The 21,764-nt window shown below is 41.3% G+C and overlaps 1 protein-coding gene and 1 long non-coding RNA gene across 3 annotated transcripts in view; one reads left to right on the top strand and one right to left on the bottom strand.

Moving 5' to 3' along the window:
* Positions 1-375, bottom strand: part of LOC126650758 (uncharacterized) — a 29,776-nt gene extending 29,401 nt beyond the window's left edge. For both annotated transcript variants that reach the window (XR_007631491.1, XR_007631493.1), the window contains exon 1: positions 217-375. This is a non-coding gene — a long non-coding RNA (uncharacterized LOC126650758). The remainder of the gene's footprint in view (positions 1-216) is intronic.
* On the top strand, positions 70-20,776 carry C1QTNF4 (C1q and TNF related 4). Its single transcript, XM_050335925.1, has 2 exons — positions 70-212; positions 19,246-20,776. Exon 2 carries the CDS (start codon positions 19,251-19,253, stop codon positions 20,352-20,354), a length of 1,104 nt encoding a protein of 367 aa, XP_050191882.1. The 5' UTR covers positions 70-212; positions 19,246-19,250; the 3' UTR covers positions 20,355-20,776.
* The last annotated feature ends 988 nt before the right edge of the window (positions 20,777-21,764 follow it).

Below are 21,764 nucleotides of genomic sequence, written 5' to 3'. Positions count from 1 at the left end.
CCCCGGGTGCCCGAGCCCCCCTGCCAGTCCCGGCCCCCGCCGCCGCCGCCGCGGCTCCCGAGCTGTCAGTGCGCAGGCAGCGCCGCGGCCCCGCGTCCAGCACCGCGCCCAGCATCGCGTCCAGCACCGCGCCCAGCACCGCGCCCAGCATCGCACCCAGCACCGCGCTCGGACCCCGCCGCCGCGGAGCCGCCACCGCGGGGCGGCAGCAGGTACCGTGCCGGGGGAGCCGCTGCTGCGGGGGCCGGGCTGCACCTGCAGGGCCGGGGACTAAGATGGGATCCCCCGGTCGGACAGGGGCGATGGAACGGGACCGAGGGCCTAGGGGGAGGCCGCCGGTGAGGAGCGGTGCTCGGGCGGCGACGGAGGGGCCGTCGGTGCTCTGTCGGCGGCCGCCGCGGTCCTTGGGAAGGCGGGCGCTCGGGGCAGCTGCGGTGTCCCCAGCCCCTGGCCTCGGGGGCGGCGGGCAAGGCGCGGGCGGCCGGGCGGACTGAGCATCCTCCTTCCCACTGAGCGACTGGACAATAGGGGGAAATGCCCGAGTTACCCTCCCTCACCCATTTTATTTGCAGTATGAAACGGCTAGAGTTTATGTGGGAAAGGGTATGAAATTTTGCCCCTACTTTGCACGGAGCAGAGGCTGGAAAACCTCCCAGGGACTGGCTATGGGAAAGAGAATCCCAAAAAATTCCCCCAGAGGCAGTTTCTCAGGTGGAAAATAGCACTGATCTTGCATGGATCTCTAGTTTCCTGGGGGAACTGAGTATCAAGGGTTTTCCCAAGAGTAACATATGCAACTGATTCTGTAATGTACAATTTTCTGTTAGACAATCTAGTTTAATCCTTCTCTGTGTACTTGGCAATCCCACCGTCATGTCTTCAACCCATTCCCGAAAAGCTCCCAGGGAAGTAGGTCAGTATTTCCAGATAATGTTTCTATTAGACACTGGGTGAGTTTCTGCGATGCCGGCTGACTAGAAGGCAGCATTGTGACCCTTCAGTTTATGCACATAATGAATGAGCCGTGCTTCAATTATTCATTCTGATGCTATTGCAACCTTCTGCAGCTTCTCCAGGGACATGATGTGTAACAAGACTTTGAAACACTTTGCCAATGAGGCTGCAATCTTGTCTAGGCATATGGTAGCTGTTTACTTGTCTGGCCATTTTTAAGAGTTAATTTGTAGCAGTAAAAGGTATGTCAAGGAAGCATGAGGATTCCCAGTAGAGTAAGGTTACCCTCTACATTCCTTCTGTTTCCCTCTAAAAAGCTGTAATTCAGAGTACTGAATGGTTCATAGACTAGGCTGTGCAAATGAGTTTTGGATTTTCCATCTGGAAGAAGCAATGCCTTCAAAGTACGTTTGGTTTCTGTAATGGAGATCCTATGGCTTTGATATAGAATTGATTTAAATCTGATAATTTGTTGATGTTGTAGACATTTGCTATTTTGTAGATGAAGAAACACATGCAGAAATAAAATACATTGCAACCAAAGAGTTGATGCCAAAACTTGGAACCCTGTTTGTTGTTATTTATGTTTTACTTGTGTGATCATCTGTCCATTGTGCTGTGCTCTCCATTGATAAACTGCAAACCATTTATATTTTCCAAATACATGAGGCTGGGTGGACCCACAGTGGCAGCAGCTGTACTTATGGAAAAATAGGATAACTATGCTGTGACCTGTGGTCAAGTAGGTGTATGATAGCTTTTATACTCTCCTTTTTAATAACAGACATATTGCAGCAAGGCTGACTGTTGATCACCCATTCATGGAACACCAACTCTTGTATAAAATAGTAACCTGGATGAAAACAGGCACAGTGAGAAACACGGTATGTCAGAGGTGTAAAGAGACAAGAACCTTCTGTGCAGAGCACCCTGTAATATGAAGACCAAGGGAAATAGACCAGTGCTAGTGGAACTGGATGCTAGTGGAAAGTAGGCCTGCAGTGAGCCTCCAAGAGATCACTGTTCTTCTGCCAGAATTTCTGCATTCTTACGGTTAGTTGTATACAGAGAGCACTGAAACAAACTAATCTGATAGTGACAGTGGACTTCCAAGGTGGAGAGTACCTCTGAGAATATCATATTCTCAGCTGAGAAATGTCTCCCTCCAAGAGATGCTCATCTCTGCATTGACCCTAAGAATGAGAATAAAGAAAAAAAAATAGGGTTTAAACTTGCTAGAGTCTTACAAATGCTGATGTCTAGGACTCTGTTGTCAGCATCTGAGGTCAGATGTTAGGATTTGGTGGATTTTACTCCTGAACTCTTCTGTTCACCCCTCCCTTTAAAACACCCAAGTATAAAGTATGCATTCTACTCCACGATCCACAGTTAAGGAAAATGATGTTTCACTGCATTACAATTTACTGACTAGTCTGTAGGGGTGAGGATCTTCATACTGTCTTGGATGGCACATTAAGGCTTGGCAATTTGATAGTTCATCATAAAATATTTGAAAGACTTGACTGTGATTTTCACTTAGTAAAAATTAAAAGCTTCAACTCTTACATCTTGTTTGACACTCTGAAATTTAGTAGAGATCCCAGTGGCCAACCAATCCAAGCTGATGTTAAGTCAGGACTTCATTTTTCCTTTCAGCTTTCCTTTACCTTTTCCTTTGACTCTTTCCTTGGTCAGGAAATTTGCCTGATGTTCAAATGAGATAAGTCAGTAATATGCAATTACTATGCTACTGGCTCTCTGTAAATCTGTTGTCTACCTGAGTGCTTTCTTGTCCCTGTAAAGCTTCTCTCTAGTTGCATGCTTCCTCCAGACATGTTAGAGAACAAAGGAGGAATTCCTGCTGCATCTAAGCACAGGTCTGAGGTTTCCAGCAGAGGTAACACTGTCAGAATCAGATAATCACAGAGCAAGCAGTGAGTGTTACTCCAGGGGCTAATAATTGATTACTACGGCTCCATCAGGAAACAGTAAAAATTCATAAAATCCTATTTCTTCCTTTTCACCCTCCAGCTGATTAATTCATACCATGCATGTTTTCTGCTGTGCTGGGACCTCAGCCATGGTGCCTGGAAAACTGTCTGTATTGGGTTAAGGAAGCTGGGGAGACTGTGGTAATGATTGCTGGAATAAGAGCCAGAGCTAGATGAGAGACTGCAGCCTCTGTTGTCAGGAGGAATACCAGATCATCTTTATTCAAATGTACACAAAGGCTTACTATCTGTTATGTGCCTGCTTATGACCATCATGGCTGGCATTTAAGCTCCAAGGAAAGGATCCTGCAGTCCTTTGGTCAAAAGCAGATGCAAAGAAAATGTATAGCCCCTTGAAATCAACCAGCTGCCTTGGTGCTGCCCTTGAAGTTTATTCTTGTAACTACAGTGAGTGTAATAAATTATGTCATTTCTGATATATCCCAAAGTCATTTAAGAGAAATGGTCACATCTTTCCCATTTATATTTTCAGTATTCCAGCAAGTTTAATAGAATTAGCTTTTGTTCATTTTACATATTAAAAGATATTTGTGGCATGAGAGATTTAATTTCGGGCTGTTTTTTTTTTTTTTTTTTTTAAGTAAAAGTTGAGATTCTTGACTGTGGTTACACATTAATTAATATTTGCTTTGATGAGGCATGGGGCATAGCAGGTGAAGGAGGGTATAAACTGGGTAAACATGATTATCTGAACAGGCAGATCTTTAAATAATATCAGAAGATTCAGAACTCATAATCTGTATGCTTTTAGTCTGTGCCAGTCTTTCAGAGAGGTCACAAGCTGCTTAACACTGATAGGATAGCTGTGTTGGGGTGTCCTGGATCTGCTTTTGTTCAGTGTTTTTAGGTGACCTGAATGGTAATTTAAGGAGTGAGTAAATCACATTTTCCAGGGACATAAAACTGTGACACTTGAAATGTGCTGGAGGAAAAGATTAGAATTCAGAAATTTTCCAACAAATTAGAAGCACTGCTCGGAAAAGAGCTGGATGAAATTTAGTAGGGATAAAGTAAGGCAGAAATTATCAACCGCATAAGCACAAGACACAAGTAAATTACTAGGTTGCAACTCTGCAGAAAGGAATTTGTTTTGATAGATCACAAGCTGAACATGAGTCAATGTCATGCTGTTGCAAATGAAGGAAAACATCTTGCTAGGATATGTAAAAGACATTGGAAGCCTGGAAGACATGAAGAAATCCTCTTGGTCTGTTCAGCATTGCTAAAGCTTCAGCTTGGAGGCTGTGCAAAGCTTTGGCTATTGTACTTTGAGAGATGTGCAATTCAATCAGAGAGAGTCGAGAGAAGGGCAACAGGACTCATCACAGGTCAGAAAAACGTGACCTGCAGGATGATTTAAAATAACTCAAAATTTTTAGACCAGAAATTTGGCAGTGGAATATAATGGTCTTTAGATACAAAATAGAGGAGGGAATGATCTTTTCCTTGGGCTCATGGTAGACAGAAGAGAAAGCAAGAAATAGCAGAAAGAATGATTATGTAGACTACAAGAATAATTTTCTAGGACCTAGGAAAATAAAAATTCTTGAATATTCAATCTAGGGAAGTTGTCAAGACATTTTAAGAACAGGTTAGACAATCATCTCTGAAGAATCAAATAAGGGTAGTGATCCTATTATAGGAAAGCAGCTTGGACTATTTAATGTCGTAAGTTCTCTTCTAGACCATTCTATCATTTTATGAAGGCAACACGATCATTTTGCAGAAACAAAATAAAAGCAGTCTGCTGACCCTATTGTGATGTTTTTCTGATATCCAAGGATAGCACAGCACCAAAACCACAGACTATCTCTTTCTGAAAAGAGTCTGAAAGAAAAGTGAGAACTTCTGAAAAACCATTAGAAGAGGTCTCTCTTTTTGGAGAAAACATGGAGAATGGGACTTCCTGATTTCTCTGGACTTGACTGAATCTATGAACGCTGAAAACAATCATATGGAAAAAGAAAAATGAATGAGTGTTAGCAGTTAGTAAAATTATCTGAAGTGAAAATACAAACTCTTCTAGTATTTTACTCCTTGAATGAAAGACTGTAGTCCAAAAACACTTTTTTAGAGGTAAAATGGAATAAAATAATGAAATTTAGAATAGAAATAAAATAAAACATAGTTCTACAATTTATATTTTAGACATTTCTCTAGGGAAAGAAAATCTAGGTCTTCTGGTATTCACAGTTTAACATATATTGTTTAATATAAATGGAACAGACAGTCCCCTGTGCATGCTGAAAAATCCAGGATCTCTGTGAGGAGACAGGTAGAATGAAATAAGAGAACAATGATCAGCTCTTCTGTATGATGCAGTGGTGGGCTGCACGTAAGATCCTGAATAGAACACACTCTGAGTCCAACCAAATAATGTTTTAATCCTCTAAAGGCAGAGGGGGTTTTCTCTCTCTTCAGTCTTTACACCTTTCCACTCAGACAAAAAGAAAAGCTCTTGGGGAAGTTAAAGACATACTTGGAGGAGTTGAAGCGTTTTTATACCACACAGGCAGTAGGGAATTTTTACTATGAAAACAGGTACTCCCTGGGACTGAAAGGCTGCAAAGCAACTGCTGGAAAGGATCTGTGTTGAATGAACCAGACAGGGAGAAAAAGAAAAATTAGGCTCTGCTTTTTAGAAGGCTGTTTTCACGGAGCTGTTGTTCAGTGAACTGTAGCATATTAGCATAATAATCTGTTGTAATTTAAATACTCTGGTATTATTAAAAACTCTGTAATTTAAATACACTGGTATTATCCATAAGTTATAGAATTCCTCATATTTTGATTTCCTCTGGGACATATGAGCACAAGCTGTAACACTATATAAGATCTGATTGATCTACCCCCTGCCCCCATCTTCTATTACAGCTGGAACACCTTGGGAAAAATAATTATATGCTTAGAAAGCCAGTGACTTGATGCCCCAGATATTTCAAAGTGAATTCACATCCCTTCCACCCAAGGACTGAGCAGTGCCTCACGTTAGCTTGTGCTGCTTTGCCTGATTTTATTTCATCATTCCTTTTCTCACCCTTCCCTTTCCTTTCTTTAATTCTCCTATGACTGTATGAAACACAGTCTTTATTTGGGAGACAGAAAGGGTATCCAAAAGAAGGATTACTGTGATCTAATGATAAAGGAGGTTTGGAACAAGGTGGTTCTGGATGGAAATAAAGCAAATATAGCCAATGTAAAAGAATCCCAGGTTTATTAATAGGAGAAGGCAACAAGATGAGAGGGTTGTTCTCTAGGAAATTTGTGAGGAATTCTGAAACAGACTGTGAAGAAAAATACTGAACATGCTGGAGGGTATTTTGCAGATGGTAATCTCCTAGTGGAAGATGTTGATAATTGTCTTGAAAAGGAATAGTATTAGGCAGAAGTAGCTAGAAGGGAGGTAGGGGTCTGAAAGAATTTAAATAGAGGGAGCACTGGCTTGAAATATGAACTGTATATGAACATTTGGATTTAGGGTGCACAAGTGGAATTTCTCAGTGTGGTTGTGAGGAAATTGTGTAGGCTATTGCAAATGGCACTTCTCTCAGTTTGAGCTGCATATTTAATGCAAAATAATGATATCCAAGCCTGCTTTAAATAAAGTACCTGCATAACAGGGGTTAGAGCAGCCATATCCTTCATGTTCTTTATATTATGTCCAGCGAGGGTCTAAAAGTCAGGTAAAACCTGCCAGCGCATTGCTGCAGTTGTTATTTCAGTATTTTAGCAACATTCTTTTCCTATAAGCAAAAATCAAAGTCATCAGCTTCAAGCTGTCAAAGGCAATTCTGCCTAGGAGGAAACTGGCTGGTCACACAGATGAGCCTGGAATCTGTGAACATTTGACAGGCACTGAGAGGTTCCTAACTGTGAATGAGGAACTGATGAGTGAACAGTGGTGTCCAGTAGCACTTTTTGATGGTAATGCCAAAACCTTTTTCCAGCAGCTTCCCAGTGCAGATGGAGTTTTACAGAAATAGTCATACAAACATTTATACGGCCATTATGAGGGGACTGGCATTTTTTAAATACTGGAAACAATATAAAGCTAGAAAGCAGATATGGCAAAAACTTTGTAAAGCTTTGTGTGAATTGAGTTCAGTAAATGCTTCTCTCTGTTCCTCCAGCCAGGGCAGTAGATTCTGCATTGTAGGCAGCAGCACCTCTCTGTCAGATTGTCACAGAAAAATCCACATTCAAAAGCACACTGTGAAAATTTGACTTGTATGGAGTTTTGGGGAGGAACTTCACAGTTCCCTGTTGAAGAAGATGACAAGCTGATTAAATCCATGGACCAAAATATACTCAGAGTTAAAAAATGGAAGCAGAAACTGTGGTTTTCGTGAAAATATCATCTATCAATTCACAGTCTTGGGATGTCTCATTTTCAACAGCTATAGCATTCTGAGAAATAATTGCTAGTAAAATGGCTAAAAAATTGAAGGGACTGAGGTTACAGCTATTTATAGACATTCCTCAGAGAGGTCTTGTTGCAGGATTTGGCAGGAAAGACCACTGGAAATGGGGAACTACACATTGCTGGTTGTAAAGGGTCAGTATTAATAAGAATGACAATGACTAACTCTGCTGATTTGCTTTCCTGTTCTTAATTGTGTAAGAAGGAATACTGTTTGATCAAGAATTGGATAAACCTGATTCCTTAAAAGCAACTGATATTGAAAATCACTGCATGTATTGCAGAGTTTCATTATTCACTGACTTCTGTACCACCCAGGGGAAGTTTGTATCTCAAGACACTGTCTGGTGACAAAAATGACAGTAGTCACATGCCATGACTGTTCTTTCAATGTTTTTTTCCTGATCTGTCTACCAATTCATTGGGTACAAAAGCAACAGGATTATCATGGATATTAGGAAGAAATTCTTTACTGCGCGGGTGGTGAGGCACTGGAACAGGTTGCCCAGAGAGGTTGTGGATGCCTCACCCCTGGAAGTGCTCAAGGCCAGGTTTGATGGAGCTTGGTCTAGTGGAAGGTGTCCAGCCCATAGCAGGGGTTTGGAAAGAAATGATCTTTAAGGTCTCTTCCAACCCAAACCGTTCTATGATCCTATGATCTTGTTGGACAATTAGAGAACAGAACCAGAAGGAAGACTTATTAATGTATGTGTACTTTGACCAACACCTCCTTTTCCCCAAAAAGAGTTTTGATTCTGGAATAGCACTGACCTCTGCAGAGTGTATGATGCTTGTTCTCCAGCTCCAGATCTGTGTCCTGACTCAGCAGGAGGAGGGGCAGAAATGAAGATGCCAGAGCAGAGATGAAAGATACACAGATCTTAATGCCTTTTATCACCTTCTTCACTAAACTAGAGTTCAGTAAATTTCCAAATTGAGATGTTGCAGCATGTTGACAGTGAAGAGCAGCACTGCAGTGCAGTTCACAGTGTTCTCTGAGCTTCTCTACAGTAATGAAACAGCAGGTCATGCAAAGATATGAATGTGGGGTTTTGACTGAGTTTGATGGCAGATGTTAAAAGACAGCATGTTTTCCTGCCTTACCTGTCAAGACATGTTAAAAAACCTGCAAGGAAAGCAGCATTCCTGTAGGCAAATGCCCCAGTACAGATAGGGTTTTCAGATGAATTTGCAAAGCCTACTGTCAGAAAATACCACTCACTAGCATGTGACATTTTCTCAAAGTATATTAGAGTGAAGCTGTTGATGAAGAAAATGACCAAAGCAATCATGTTTACACTGATGAAACATAGTTTTACAATTTGATTTATCAAGCAAAAGAAGCTGAACCTTAGCCTTTCTGAAAGTTTTTGTTAACTGCAGGTAATTAAGATGGGAACCAGATTTACCCAACTTGTGAAAATTTTTGGCTGCATTGCTAAATCAGCTCTTAGCAGGCCTTTAGCTCAGGCATAATTAGAAAACAGAAATGCTTTTTGTTGTCGTTGTGTGTAACTCCAGATGGCACTCAGCTATCCATTAATTCCCTTAGGGGACAACTGCTGGACTCCACAGGTTTGATGATCAACCAACAAGTACCAGCATATTCCCTCTAGCTTTTACCCAGGTGGGTGATGTGACAGGTCTTAGAGCAATGACTGGAGGGCAGCATTCCAGTGAGTATGGAAGGGATTGAAAGCAACTTCTGCAGGCACAGAGTTCCAAAAAGAAATGATAATTATTTTCCAACCCAAGCGAGAAAGTGTGGCTATGCAGCTAGAGAAGAAAACAGAAGAGAAAAATCTAAAACTTGGGGGTTTTGTTTGATTAGAACCTTACGTAGCAGTTAAATTAAAATCATATATTGGCTGATACAAAGTGCAGCACTGACTCACAGAAAGAAAATTGAGGACATAAAACCATCACAGAGGGGACAATGAACAAACCTTGAGACGACACCACAGGTTCCGATATCTCTTGTAATATCAGCACCCTTTCAAGTACAGGGGTCTTCAGCAGGAAGGTATGACACAAAAATTACAATTCCTGCAATGTATAGGCAGTTAAAATTACTTTCCTGTTTAGTGCACCTTTGTGGGACTCAGATTCCACAGGTTCCTAGTAGTTCCTGGACAAATAAACCTACTAATAACAGTTACTTTCATTCTTAGTGAGGAGATGAGAGGAGAACGTGAAAGAATCACTGCAAGATTTTGCCCAACTGATGGTGCTGTACCATTCTGCTGGATGACTGGGAATGAAAGTGGCAGTATGGAACAGGAAGCAAAGCCAGTACACCCTGTGTTTAACTGGAATATTTACTCTCATCTTGATGACATTTACTTTAATGTCTATAAATATTTGTTACAATTAAGGATTGAATTGACAAATGCAGCATCAACTCTCAGAACAGCCTGGGAACCTCCTCTTCCAGTGAGCGTGGTCAGAGGATGAAAATATTCATTTAGTTGCACCGAAGAAAATTTGCTGCTTAGATGCATAGAGGAAAGTGTGGATCAAAAAAAAATCAACTATCTACCTATGTTGTAGGTATATTTGTCTATAGCAAATACTGTAAATACCTACCTATAGTCTCTGAACTGTTTCTAGACTTTCATTTGTTAACAGAGGGAGTGGGGATTTTCCTGAGAGCTAAACTTTCCTTCACTGGAAGTGATGTAGAAAAACTACTAGGAAGAGCCATGGTGTGTAGCAATAAAACAGAAAGAATAAAGGGCTTAGAATCTGAGTTGATTCCAGAGTACTGATTCCAGCATAATTCCGCCAGCCTAGTGTTTCCACTTTGTCACTTACAGCTCAGTTTACCCAGCTGAGTTTAATGCAGAGATTTTATTTTTTTAAATGACCCTATAGATGTGAGCTTCACCATCACTTCAGGAAAACCTGCTAATAAGCTTGTGTTCAGTGGAGCTGTCTAAACAGCTTTTTCATTCTTTATGAATGCTGTCAATTCCCCATGCTCCATTAGTTATTGGGAAAAAAACATTTATCTTTTTCCCACACAGACTCTTACTAAAAGAGAAAAATGGCAACAGTAATATGGGATTCTGAATCCATCTGCATTTTTCTTAGTTTCCCAGATTTTGTCTCCAACCCAGAAAAGTCTTCTGCAAACACTTATAAACTTTCTTTATCATTGCCTCTTAAGACGGCCTCTCAGGGTTTGTATAGCTATAACCTTCCTCTTCACATTCTCGTGCAGCACTGCTGTGGTAGTAACTGGATCTTGCTTGTTTATTTCAGTTTATTTCAGTCAGATGATGAAATAAAACCATTTTATTTCATAGAGTTATAGAATCATGAAATGATTTGGGTTGAAAGGGACCTTGAAGATGACCTGGTTTCAACACCCCTGCCATGAGCCTTCCATTAGACCAGGTTGCTCAAAGCCCCATCCAACCTGGCCTTGAATACTTCCAGGGGTGAGGCATCCACATCCAACCTGGCCTTGAATACTTCCAGGGGTGAGGCATCCACAGCCTCTCTGGGCATTGTGTTCCAGTGCTTCACCACCCTCACAGTAAAGAATTTCTTGCACATTCCTAATCTACTTTCAGTTTAAGGCCATTCCCCCCTCGTGTTGTCACTACATGCCCTTGTGATAAGTCCCTCTTCTGCTTTCTTGTAGCCCCTTTTAGGAACTGGAAGGCTGAAATAAGGTCACCCTGGAGCCCTCTCTTCTTCAGGTTGAACATATCCAATTCTATCAGCCAGTCTTCATAGAAGAGGTGCTCAAGCTCTCTGATCATCTTTGTGGCTTTCCCCTGGGCTCACTCCAACACGTCCATGTCTTTAACATCCTATCCAGGATATTAAGTTTAAATATTTTAAACCAGGTGAGAAGTTTAAAATAAAACAGGTCTGTTACTGGGACAATCTTTCTGGCAGGGTCCTTATGCTTCATATGGTTTTACTTCTACAGCCAAAGCAAAAAACAAAACAAACAAACAGGACTCCTATGAAAAAGTCTTGGTGCTACATGGCTACTAAACCAGCCACCTGGAACAACAAAATTACCTTCTACTCCATTCTCTGAGGTCTTTGTGTTTTCCTCTCTCTTTAGAGCTAGTTTTTGAACTGTGCATTCTGCCTTTGGAGGCCTCCTCTCTCACTGTCTTATCTGAGATCTTTACAGTATATGCTGCCAAAGTGTCACTTACTTTCTTTTACCTGTCAAAATACCTCCCGGTATTCCAGACCAGACTCTCTGTTAATCATTTATGCCAGTGTGATTTGCCTTCTGGTGCAGCAATACAGTTCCTACTGGAGAGATGGGATGCTCCAACCAAGCTTTGTTCCACAGGCTCAGCATCTGTTGTGGCCACCAGGAGAAAGAAATGCACACATAAACTAGGCTATAAAAGGAAATTAGGTTTTGGGGGTGAGAAAAGAGATGGTTTAACTTTGCATTACTGTAACGGGATCCATGTGAAAATTCCTACTGTTGAAATGGTCTCAGTGCTTTATGTCTAAAGGTAGCAGTGTTAAACAAACACTGCACAGCTACAGTCTTCTGGATTTCTCAAGCTGTGCTTTTCCGTCTCCTCTAGCCTCTGCTTTCACAGAAGCTGTTGGTCACTGAACTCATTCCCAGCAATGGCTAGTTTTTTCACTAGTTACTGCCCATGTAATTTCAATGATTGTTTATCAACAGTTGGTTTAACTGCATGTGCAGAACAACTTTATAGTATGCAACACATTTTATGAACTACAGTTTAAACTAACAGGTTCTAGCAGTATTTTCTGTTCTTCTGTTTCTGATCAGTGTAGAGTGTTTCTTTGCTTTACAGTTTTAGTCCTGTTTGCTTGAGCAGTGTGGGGGAGAGGTAGATTTGTGTCATGTGTTCATTTAGAAAAGGATGTAAAAAAAAATACTACTTTTAAAGCATTGGTTCATTAGAATAAATCTTTGCTCCCACCTAGGATTTATTCAGCTATCTTCTCTACTAAAACACCATTTTTTCAGTCTAAATTAAAATATTTTTAAATATACATAGTAACCAAAACAGAAGACACAGTGTGTCACTCTTGTCACTTCAAATATGTATGACAAATTTTCTTGAGTACTATTAAATAAGAAAAATCTTAATGTCATAACAATCATATTTCATTTTGGTCAGTGAATATACATAATTTTATGTAACATCATTTTAGCTTTAATAGGGTTGTTAGGGCTTTGGTTGAAACATAGCAGGTTTAATTCATATTCTGAAGTGCAGGCTAACATTAGTGGCTTATACCAAAATACAGTCTCTCCATTTCCTTTTCCTGAGTATGGCTGGGGTTGAGGCACTTCAAAATATTTTTTGTCTCTCCACAGATCTTTGAGTACACAAAGGCTAATTTATTATGTTAAAGGACTCCTTCAACTCAAGGAAACATTCAAAATTAAGTACTTTCTATATTAATGCCATGCAGTTCTGTCATTGAAAGTGTGGCTTAGAGTTTCGAAAAAGCATTCGATGTTTTACCTCTCAGGATTGTTCTGGAGTTAAAAAAACCCACATTCATCAAAAGTAGAGAAAGGCCAGTCACAAGTGAATCCCTGATTTTGTTACGCTTGTACTCATTATACAGATTTCACTTTTGAGGATGTGCTACAATTAATTTCTCCTTGATGTTGGAAGAACTGATGCATTTGCATCATTATCTGATGTTCTTAATATGTATCGGATGAGTGGAACAGACAGTATGTGGTATCTGGGGAAAAAAACCTTGCTAACTATAGTCCAAGAGAGATGTTCATTACACAGGCTTTCACTGATTCAAGTAATTGAAACATTTGCAACTGTCCTTAAATATTAGGGTGAGAGCTAGGAAGAACAGGGCTTTGCTCTTGCAGCTTACAGGACTTTAAGAGCCTTTTACTAACAGTTAATGCAACTGCATTGCTTCAATTTTGTTTCACATGTCACTCTTCAGTGATATTCTGGGCAAAATTCCCACTGAAATTAAAGGACTCTTGCGTAAGGTAGGACTGGGGAATCTAGACAATTAATATTTTGGAATAAAAACAAAACCCTTGTGAGTTTTACAAGCATGTCAGGCCTGCAAGTCTAGAAATTGGGTGACCTTTCTATTGTTGAAAGTCCTTTTATAAATCCACAGATTTAAGTAGAAGAGTAAAACTGATTGTCTTTTCACTCGTGGATTGACTCTGTTCCAGGACAGAAAAATCACCTCTAGCAAACACAAAGCTATTAAAATTTCCTGGGTCATGCAAATGGTGAATTCTGACTTTCTTTTCAAGGAACATTTGCAACTCTTGTTCTACTGTATGAGTCAGTACCATTTTAGCCCCTTCTTTTCAGGTCATTAATTTAATGTTAATGCCTTTGAGAATTGTTTAGCTCCATCATGGCTTTTGTACCTCCTATTCCAAAATTAGGTTCTTGACTACTTCTCTGAGGGCTGCTGTCCCTATTGGTAGCAAAAAGGCAGTAGCATACCTGGTTTACCCCTTGGGTCTACTTAGCTTCATTATGTACTTCTGTGGTGTTGAGACAATAAGGAATGGTAGGGTAGGGGAAAAGAGCTCTGACTGATATAGAACTGTAGTGAGAATAACACAGCTGCTATGTATGACATATGCTAAAGGCCCACTTTTCATTTCTAGTCTGGGTCTTCCACCTCATGCTATAGTTTTAAAACTTATGCCATGGCAGCAAACTTCAAGGTGATATCACAGTGTCCATGACCAGCTTCACATTACTGTTTCTTCCCTGCTGGAAGAAAATTATACCAATAAAAGACCTGGGCATCAGAAACACTTTCTAGGGGAGCAACAGAGATTTTGGAAGCTTTATCTTTCAGAAGTACTATGCCAGTGATCAAGTCCAAAAGTTGTTACGATCTGCCTCTGTTTATGGCACCCCTATAGCTAGATGAGCCTTTTTAATGATTGGGAAATCATTCTTAGACTGGTTTAGTGCCATAATTTATTACATTTTTTTTTTATATTTTCTAAGTTATTTTTAGAAGAATCTAAATCGTCCTGAAAGTCCTGAGTGGGAGCTGTCAAGGAAACAACTTGCTAATAGAAACACAGCATAATTAACTGCCTTTTTTAAATGATTTGCTGGAAGAGCTGATAAATAGGGGACAGCAGCAGCAGAGGGTCTTTGCAACTGTACCGAGTGATCCAATATTTAATAAGTGACCTTATTACAGAGAAATAAGTGACCTTATTATAGAGAAATTAGCTTTCAAACAGAAACAATGTCATCATAAGATTCACTTCATAATTTATTAAGCTTTTTGTCTGTTTGTGCTTTTTGAACAGCAGTGGTGTGCTTGCAGTATACTCCCTGACTCCTGGATATGCTCAGTGAGCTCTGGAGCACAGGCAGCATTTTAGGACCAGGCTCGTTGTTAAAAATGCGAATGCTAAATCCCCTCCCATCATTTCTTGTCTCAAGAGCATGCAACCAGGTCACAGTCATCCTGGTTCTCCATGAAGCCACACCATGGTGATCACAGGGATAACAATGGATGAGTATGAATCAGAAACGTCTAATAGCCCTTATAAGTTTGCCTTTAGGGCTCAGTTTTCTAAGCTGGAAGCTGGTATTAGCCTGCCATGCTAGATGTAGCACTCTGCACTCTGCAAAAATAATACTGCTGAATCAGAAGCTGAGCTCACATTGTGACAGTTTGGCATTCAGTTCTTGGTAGGATGCTAGGGTCTGTTAGTATTGTTTAAATGGAAGCAGTAGCCAAATGCTATACAGACACAGGAAGAGAGAGTGTCTTTGCCCTGAGGGACTCATAAACTAAGTGGCAAAGTAACGAAAAATAAAGACAGCATGGAAGCAGATGCATGACAGTTAGCTATACATTAATAGTTCCATTGAAAATGCTTTCTTAAATTAATTTGCTGGATGGAAGATAGTCTGTCTTTTAGACCTGACATCAGTTGGTTATTTCCATGTAAGTATCGTGGCTAGGGTTATCAGCAAGTGAATTTTCAACAGTGAGAAGGCAGTAGCCATGGAATTCAGTTATGAAATCAGGAATCATGACTTAGGTCCTCTCCAGTCCAAGCTCCTACTGAAAGCAGGACCAACACTGAATGCGGATCAGGTTGCTCACAACTTAATCCAGTCTGGTTTGTCAACTTCCAAGGATGGAGATTTTGCAGTCTCTCTGGGCAGACTGTTACATTCTTACTTGCCTCATGGCAAATGGCTGGATGGCATGGAATTATTTTGCTTGTATCTGGTCTGAATCTTCCTCTTTAGATTTTATAACCATTGTCTCTTATTCCTCCACCATGCTCATCAGTACCTAGCACTGTCGTCTCAGTAACCTCTAAAAGCACTGGAAGGCTGCTACTAGACCCCTCCAAAGTTTTTCTTCTCCAGGCTAAACAAGCCCAGTGCCCTCAGCCTCTCCTCATAGGGCAGGTGCTCCAGACCTCAACCTTCTTGGCTGCCCTCTTCTGGGGTCACTCAAGTGCCAAATAAAGAGGAATAATCACAGCCTGTTGATACTGGCTGCATTCTGTTGATGCATCCCAGAGTCTGTTAGCCTTCATTATCTGCAGGGCACAGCACTAACTCAGGTACAAATTGCTGTTCTCTAGGACTCCTAGATCTTCAGTAGCATTGCTCCCCAGCTAGTTCGTCACCAGCCTGTACCAATACACAGGGTTAGTCCATCTCAGGTACAGGAATTTGTATTTATCCGTACTGAATTTCTTTTCAGTCCATTCCACCAGCCTCTCCTAGGTTCCTCTGAATAGCAACTGTGCCTCCAAGTGTCTGTTTTGGTGTCAAGCACAGTCTTGATCAGTGAGTGTTCTGTGTCCCTCTCCAGAACATTGATAAATAATATGGAAGAGGACATCTGAAATTAAATATTAAGGACTCGTTCTTGAGCCTGATAACCCAGCTGGTTTTTCACCTACTTATCTAACATCACAACTTGGATAGAGGAATGCTCTCAGAGACTGTAACAAAAGCCTTGCTAAAGAATAGATGATGTCCACTGTCTCTTCCCGCTAGAAGACAATCAGTTTGATTAGACACAATCTACCCTCAGTTGAACAACATGTGCTAAATGACATGTCCTCTGACTAGACATGTGTTCCAAGAACATTCCATGGTTTTCCCAGAGACTAAAGTGAAGGGCTAACTGGTTGACCAGCCTGAAGTTTTTCACGTTGTCTCACTTATCCTTTCTGAAGACAGGTGCAACATTTGCCTTTCTCCAGTAACCAGGGACCTCCTTTGATCTCCATCACCTTTCAAAGATGATAGAGAGTGGCCTCAGTGACCTCTCTCATCACCCTTCAGTGCAGCCCATGGGGTTGAGGGGAAGCAGGCTAGGTCAGGAAACACATTCTGAATTCAGGGGCATGGAGGAAAATATGGAGGTGTTGTCATGTGCAGAGTGGGAGCTTCAGACTAAGTTTATTAGGGAAGCCTGGCCATTGAGTCACAAGGTGCAGAAATGACCCTCTTGCTTTCTAAACTGCCTCTCAGGGAGGAGCCTAAGTGTGGCTGGATCCAGTCTTAGCCCCAGACTTAGTCAATGGTTTATATTAAAGAATTATACTGCTGTAATTGTACTTTTCTGCAACTTTGCCCTGCAGAATTAAGGATGGCAACTCAAATATATTTATATATATATACAATGAATGATTTATTTAAATTTATTACAAATATCGTAATGATTAGGGGGAAAAAGCTTAATCAGAATTATTTACAACACAGTATGAATAGCTGTAACTACTAGTAAAGTGCACTGGTTTTGAAACAATATTGAAGTAATTATATTAAAGCAAGTATATTGAAGCAATTACATTAAAGCTAACAAAACAATTATTAAGTAGAGATTGATGTTACTTACCCATGCCAACAACCATGGGCAAATATCTTTGACTCAGCTTTGAGGAATAACCATCCCCACCTCAGGGAGGTATGCTAGGAGTCCTTGCTGTGCAAAAGTGGGACTGGCCTTTATAGTGTAAAGGGATTCACTGTCAGTCATATGCATTTTTAAGATTATGTGTTATCAGGCTTGCTCCACAAAAATCTGCTTTGTGCTGAAAAGGGTGTTAGCAGCCCTTTAGTTTCTTCTACTCAGCACTTTTGACTCTCACTTCCATATCAGGACCTGCACATCCTTGCTGCTCCCAGCCTCAGTCAGGGAACCTCTGTCTTGCATGTCCTCATGGTGGGTTTGATAGTTTGGTCAAGCTCTCATATTCTTCAACATTAAGAACAGCAGACCCTCCTCACTCAATCTTATCACTGATCAGCAGACCCTTCTTGCTCAGGCCATCACTGATAAACTTGTAAGACAAATTTCAAGCCGATGTATCCTTGATTAGGCAGAGAGTCCTGCTACAGGTATCTGTGAGAGAAGTAATCTAATTAGGACATGGATATATATTTATCTTTGTCTTTGCTACTGTGTCATTTTCATGTAGTTAAGTGAGAATCCAATTCATTCTTGGGTTCATATCTATTAAAGCTGCATCTAGATTTCAGTTTTATTCTCAAATGTGAAAGAGCAGGGACTGTAGATCAAGCTGAATTCCTGCTGGTGAGTGATGCTAGGTATCACATCTTGCCAAAACAGGATCCCATTGCCACCTCACAGTCTATGTGGATTCCATCTGCTTTAATTCTATTATTATGCCATCTCAGATGATTCAAGTATTTACCTCTTTGTCCTTTTAAATTTAGGATTTGTCTTCAACCCTCCCCCCAGTGAGTTGCATGTTTTGCTCCTGTTCCTCTGGTCTGTGAATTCTTTGTTTGCAGGCTGGCAAGGCACCAGTTCTGGGGTGACAGATGGAGCAGACTGCAAACCAGGCAGTTGCCTCCTAGCCTGAATGATATTTTAATAAGCACAGAGAGGTGACAGAGAGAGGCGCTTCTCACTGGAATGACTGGCAGTTTTGTTTTCAGTCTGAAAGCACTAATAGATAATTTTTGGCCTCAGTCCAAAAAAAAAAAAAACCCACAGAAATTAGAAACAGAAAATCCTATTAGCTCCTTTTTTTTTTTTTTTAGGGTCAAAGAAGTTTTTTATGTCTGGTCTATTATCCAGGTAGGGAGTTGTTTTCCCATTTTTGGTATGTTAGTTCTCTCTCAGGAACTGCATACTTTATGAGACTTTCCTTTTATTTACTATTACTATTTATTACTATTTATTTACTATTTTGTTTTCCTTCCTTTTTTATTATTTCAATAATTTTCTCCATCGTCTCCTTCCCTAAACGTTCTCTGTTCTTCATATTTCTTTACACTCTTCACAGATTCATGTTGAAGTCTGAATAATGGGTCCTAACAACTTGGCTTCTGGCTTCCACATCCTGTGAAACAGTCAGTGCAGTGCAAGGCAATGGCATCTGCATGGGAATCTCTAGAGCACGTGTCCTCTTCTCTCTGCCCTTCAGTTGTATCTCAGTCGTATAATACAGGGTTTGTGTAGGGCTTTGTTTCATCCTTACAGATAAAAACACAACAAAAGGGAGCTCTGGCAAAGCCCCAACAGGCCCTGAGATCCCTCTGCTTTGTGAGCAACGCAGTGTTCTGCAGACAAACTGTAGAATATTCAAGCTTTCAAAGGAGGAGACTCTTTTTCTTCCGATGAGTACAGATTAGAAAAGATCCAGCTCTCGCAAGGAAAATATAAGACTGGTGCTGGGATCTGAACTGAGGTATGGTCCCATACACTACTCAGAGAACACACTGGAAACATCTCAGTACTTGGACGTAGACCTTCATAGGTCTATGTAGCAAGTGTACAGGTCTGGGTTTCAGCTGGTGCATGAGCTATAAATTAGTGATATTCCTGCTAAAATATGCTTCTCTCTTCTTTCAGATCCAATGATGACACTGAACATTCAGATCTTCTTTGGCTTCCTTTGCTGCATTATTTTTGTTCCTACAAATGGCTTCCCAACAGACACCAGTACTGAATTTCGCTCTGCTTTCTCTGTGGCCAGAACCAGCAGCATGGAAGGAAGCTCCGAGATGGTTATTACCTTTGACAAAGTGTATGTGAATATTGGCAATGATTTTGATCCCAAGACTGGATTGTTCCGCTGTCGAATCCCTGGAGCCTACTACTTCTCCTTCACTGTTGGGAAATACCCAAAGAAAAACTTATCTGTCATGCTGATGAGAAACAAGAATGAGGTGCAAGTAATTGTGTATGACGAACATCACCGCAAGGAACGGAAGGTAGCCAGCCAGAGTGCCATGCTGCAGCTTGATTATGGTGACACAGTTTGGCTGCGTTTACATGGAGATCCCAAGTATGCTCTTTACAGCAACGTGGGACCCTATACAACTTTCAATGGCTACCTAATCTATCCTGACACTTCTGCCTTCTTCCAGAATGCTCTTAGCTCCCAAGAGCTGGGACCACACCCTCACAAAATTCAGCAGCTTCCCAGAGAGCAGAGTGAAGCTTCACAGCGGCACATGTTATCTGATCAACCAAACAGGGTACAAGACCCTCGTTCTGCGTTTTCTGTTGCCCGCTCACAGAGCCTCCTGGGGACAGATGAGGAGCAAACCCAGCACGAGCCAATCACGTTTGACACAGAGTTTGTGAACATTGGAAAGGATTTCAATTCTTCCACTGGTATCTTCTCGTGCCGTATACCTGGTGCATACTATTTCTCGTTCACCATTGGCAAAATGCCCTTTAAGACTATGTCAGTGAAACTTATGAAGAACCACAATGAGGTACAGGCCATGATCTATGATGACAACCACTCCAAGAGGCGAGAGATGCAGAGTCAGAGTATCATGCTGCCTCTGCAATATGGGGACACGGTTTGGCTCTACAGCCACCAGCACGATGGCTATGGTGCCTATAGCAACCATGGCAAGTACATCACCTTCACGGGCTTCCTGATCTATCCAGAGGCTCAGCCGAAGCGGCTTTCAGGTGCCAGCTCACTTCAAGGGTCAAATAATTAAATGCAGATGTGAAAGGAGCATAAGAAGAGCCAAGATGCCATGAACTTGGGTATAGCTCCTCTTTGAATATCATCCTCTACTTTGAGCATGCTATCATGTGTCCAGTGCTTTCCTTATGCTGCACGCTTTTGTGCCCTGTCTGCAGGGCCACAGCTGTGTCTGCCATTCATCTTTAGAGAGGCCTTTCAGATTGTACCTGTGTGTCCTGTGTTGGTGTTTGATTTAAGCATAAAGCATGAGGTAGTTTTGGGGCAGGGGTGGGGCAGTGTAGTGAGATGCTGAGGATCAGAAAACCACTGCATTCATGTTCCTGCAGATCCCCAGCATCCAGAGAGCAAAGGATATGGTGACTTTCCTTGTATATCTGGGGAGGGAATAAATGTAATGGAAATGAATGTAATAAAAATACAAAAAGTGTAAAATGTTCTCAGTTTGAAATTTGTTGCTACTTTGTAGCTTGTGTGCTTGTCGCTGGCTGAGGTACCAGCTCAGGTGAAAAAGCAGCATGGTGATTGTATGACCTGCATTATGTGTTACTGAGCCTATCTGTCTGTGTACACTCTTTTTTATCACGTGTGTGTGAAGGGTTGGTACTTTTTATGATTTAATTGCAAATTTCACAATATTTGGCGCTTTTCTTAGTCTGATGTAGATGAAGTCAAGAAGCTGTATTTGAGAATCTCAGCTTCCATGTCATGGAAAGAATACATTTAGAAATAAACAAAAAAATAGGCTTCTAGCCTTTGTTGTGAAAGATGAGGACTTAAATCCGGGAACAGACCATCCTCTAAAAGCTCAGAAGCAAGGTAAGTAAGAAGAATAAAAATGTAGTTTTAAATCCCTGAAGATCTGGGTCAGGAGCAGGCTCATAATGTGTAAGTGTGAGTAGTGCCATGCCATGCAGTGGCACTGCTGAGTGTAGGGGCATTACATTTCCTAGAAATGACCCCCTTGAATACAAGGGTACTGCTAACTTGCCATGTGCTGCACCGATAGCCTAGTGCAAGCATGATCAAAAGAATCATGAAGTGATGTTTTCAGCCCCTGTTTTCCAGTGTTTGCTTACACACCATGTTCTGCCAAGCTGCAGTGCGGCTGTAGAGAGGTCATTGTGGCTGTAGAGGACCCTACTGTGTTCCTGCAGTCGGGCAGACGGATGGACAAGACAGGCAGCCGGCAGGATCCACTGAGGAGGTAGGAGGAGCAGAGGAGTCTGGAGGCTTCATCGTGGCACGACTGGTGCTGTTTCAGTTGAGCTAAACTCTGGTTTGTCTCCCAAAAGCACATAAACTGCAAAAGTGCATAATTCAAGCATGCACAAAACTTTGCGACATTACTTGAGTTGAATTTATAATCTGCTCAACAGATAGCAATGCTCTTAAACTACTACTGACAAAATCCTGAGTTCAA

This window comes from Myiozetetes cayanensis, unplaced genomic scaffold (assembly GCF_022539395.1).
Source record: "Myiozetetes cayanensis isolate MyiCay16 unplaced genomic scaffold, myiCay2020 scf6-25, whole genome shotgun sequence".
Classification (NCBI taxonomy): Eukaryota; Metazoa; Chordata; class Aves; order Passeriformes; family Tyrannidae; genus Myiozetetes; species Myiozetetes cayanensis.
The sequence above is the reverse complement of the archived record's forward strand: the minus strand, read 5'-3'. Positions and strand labels throughout refer to the sequence as shown.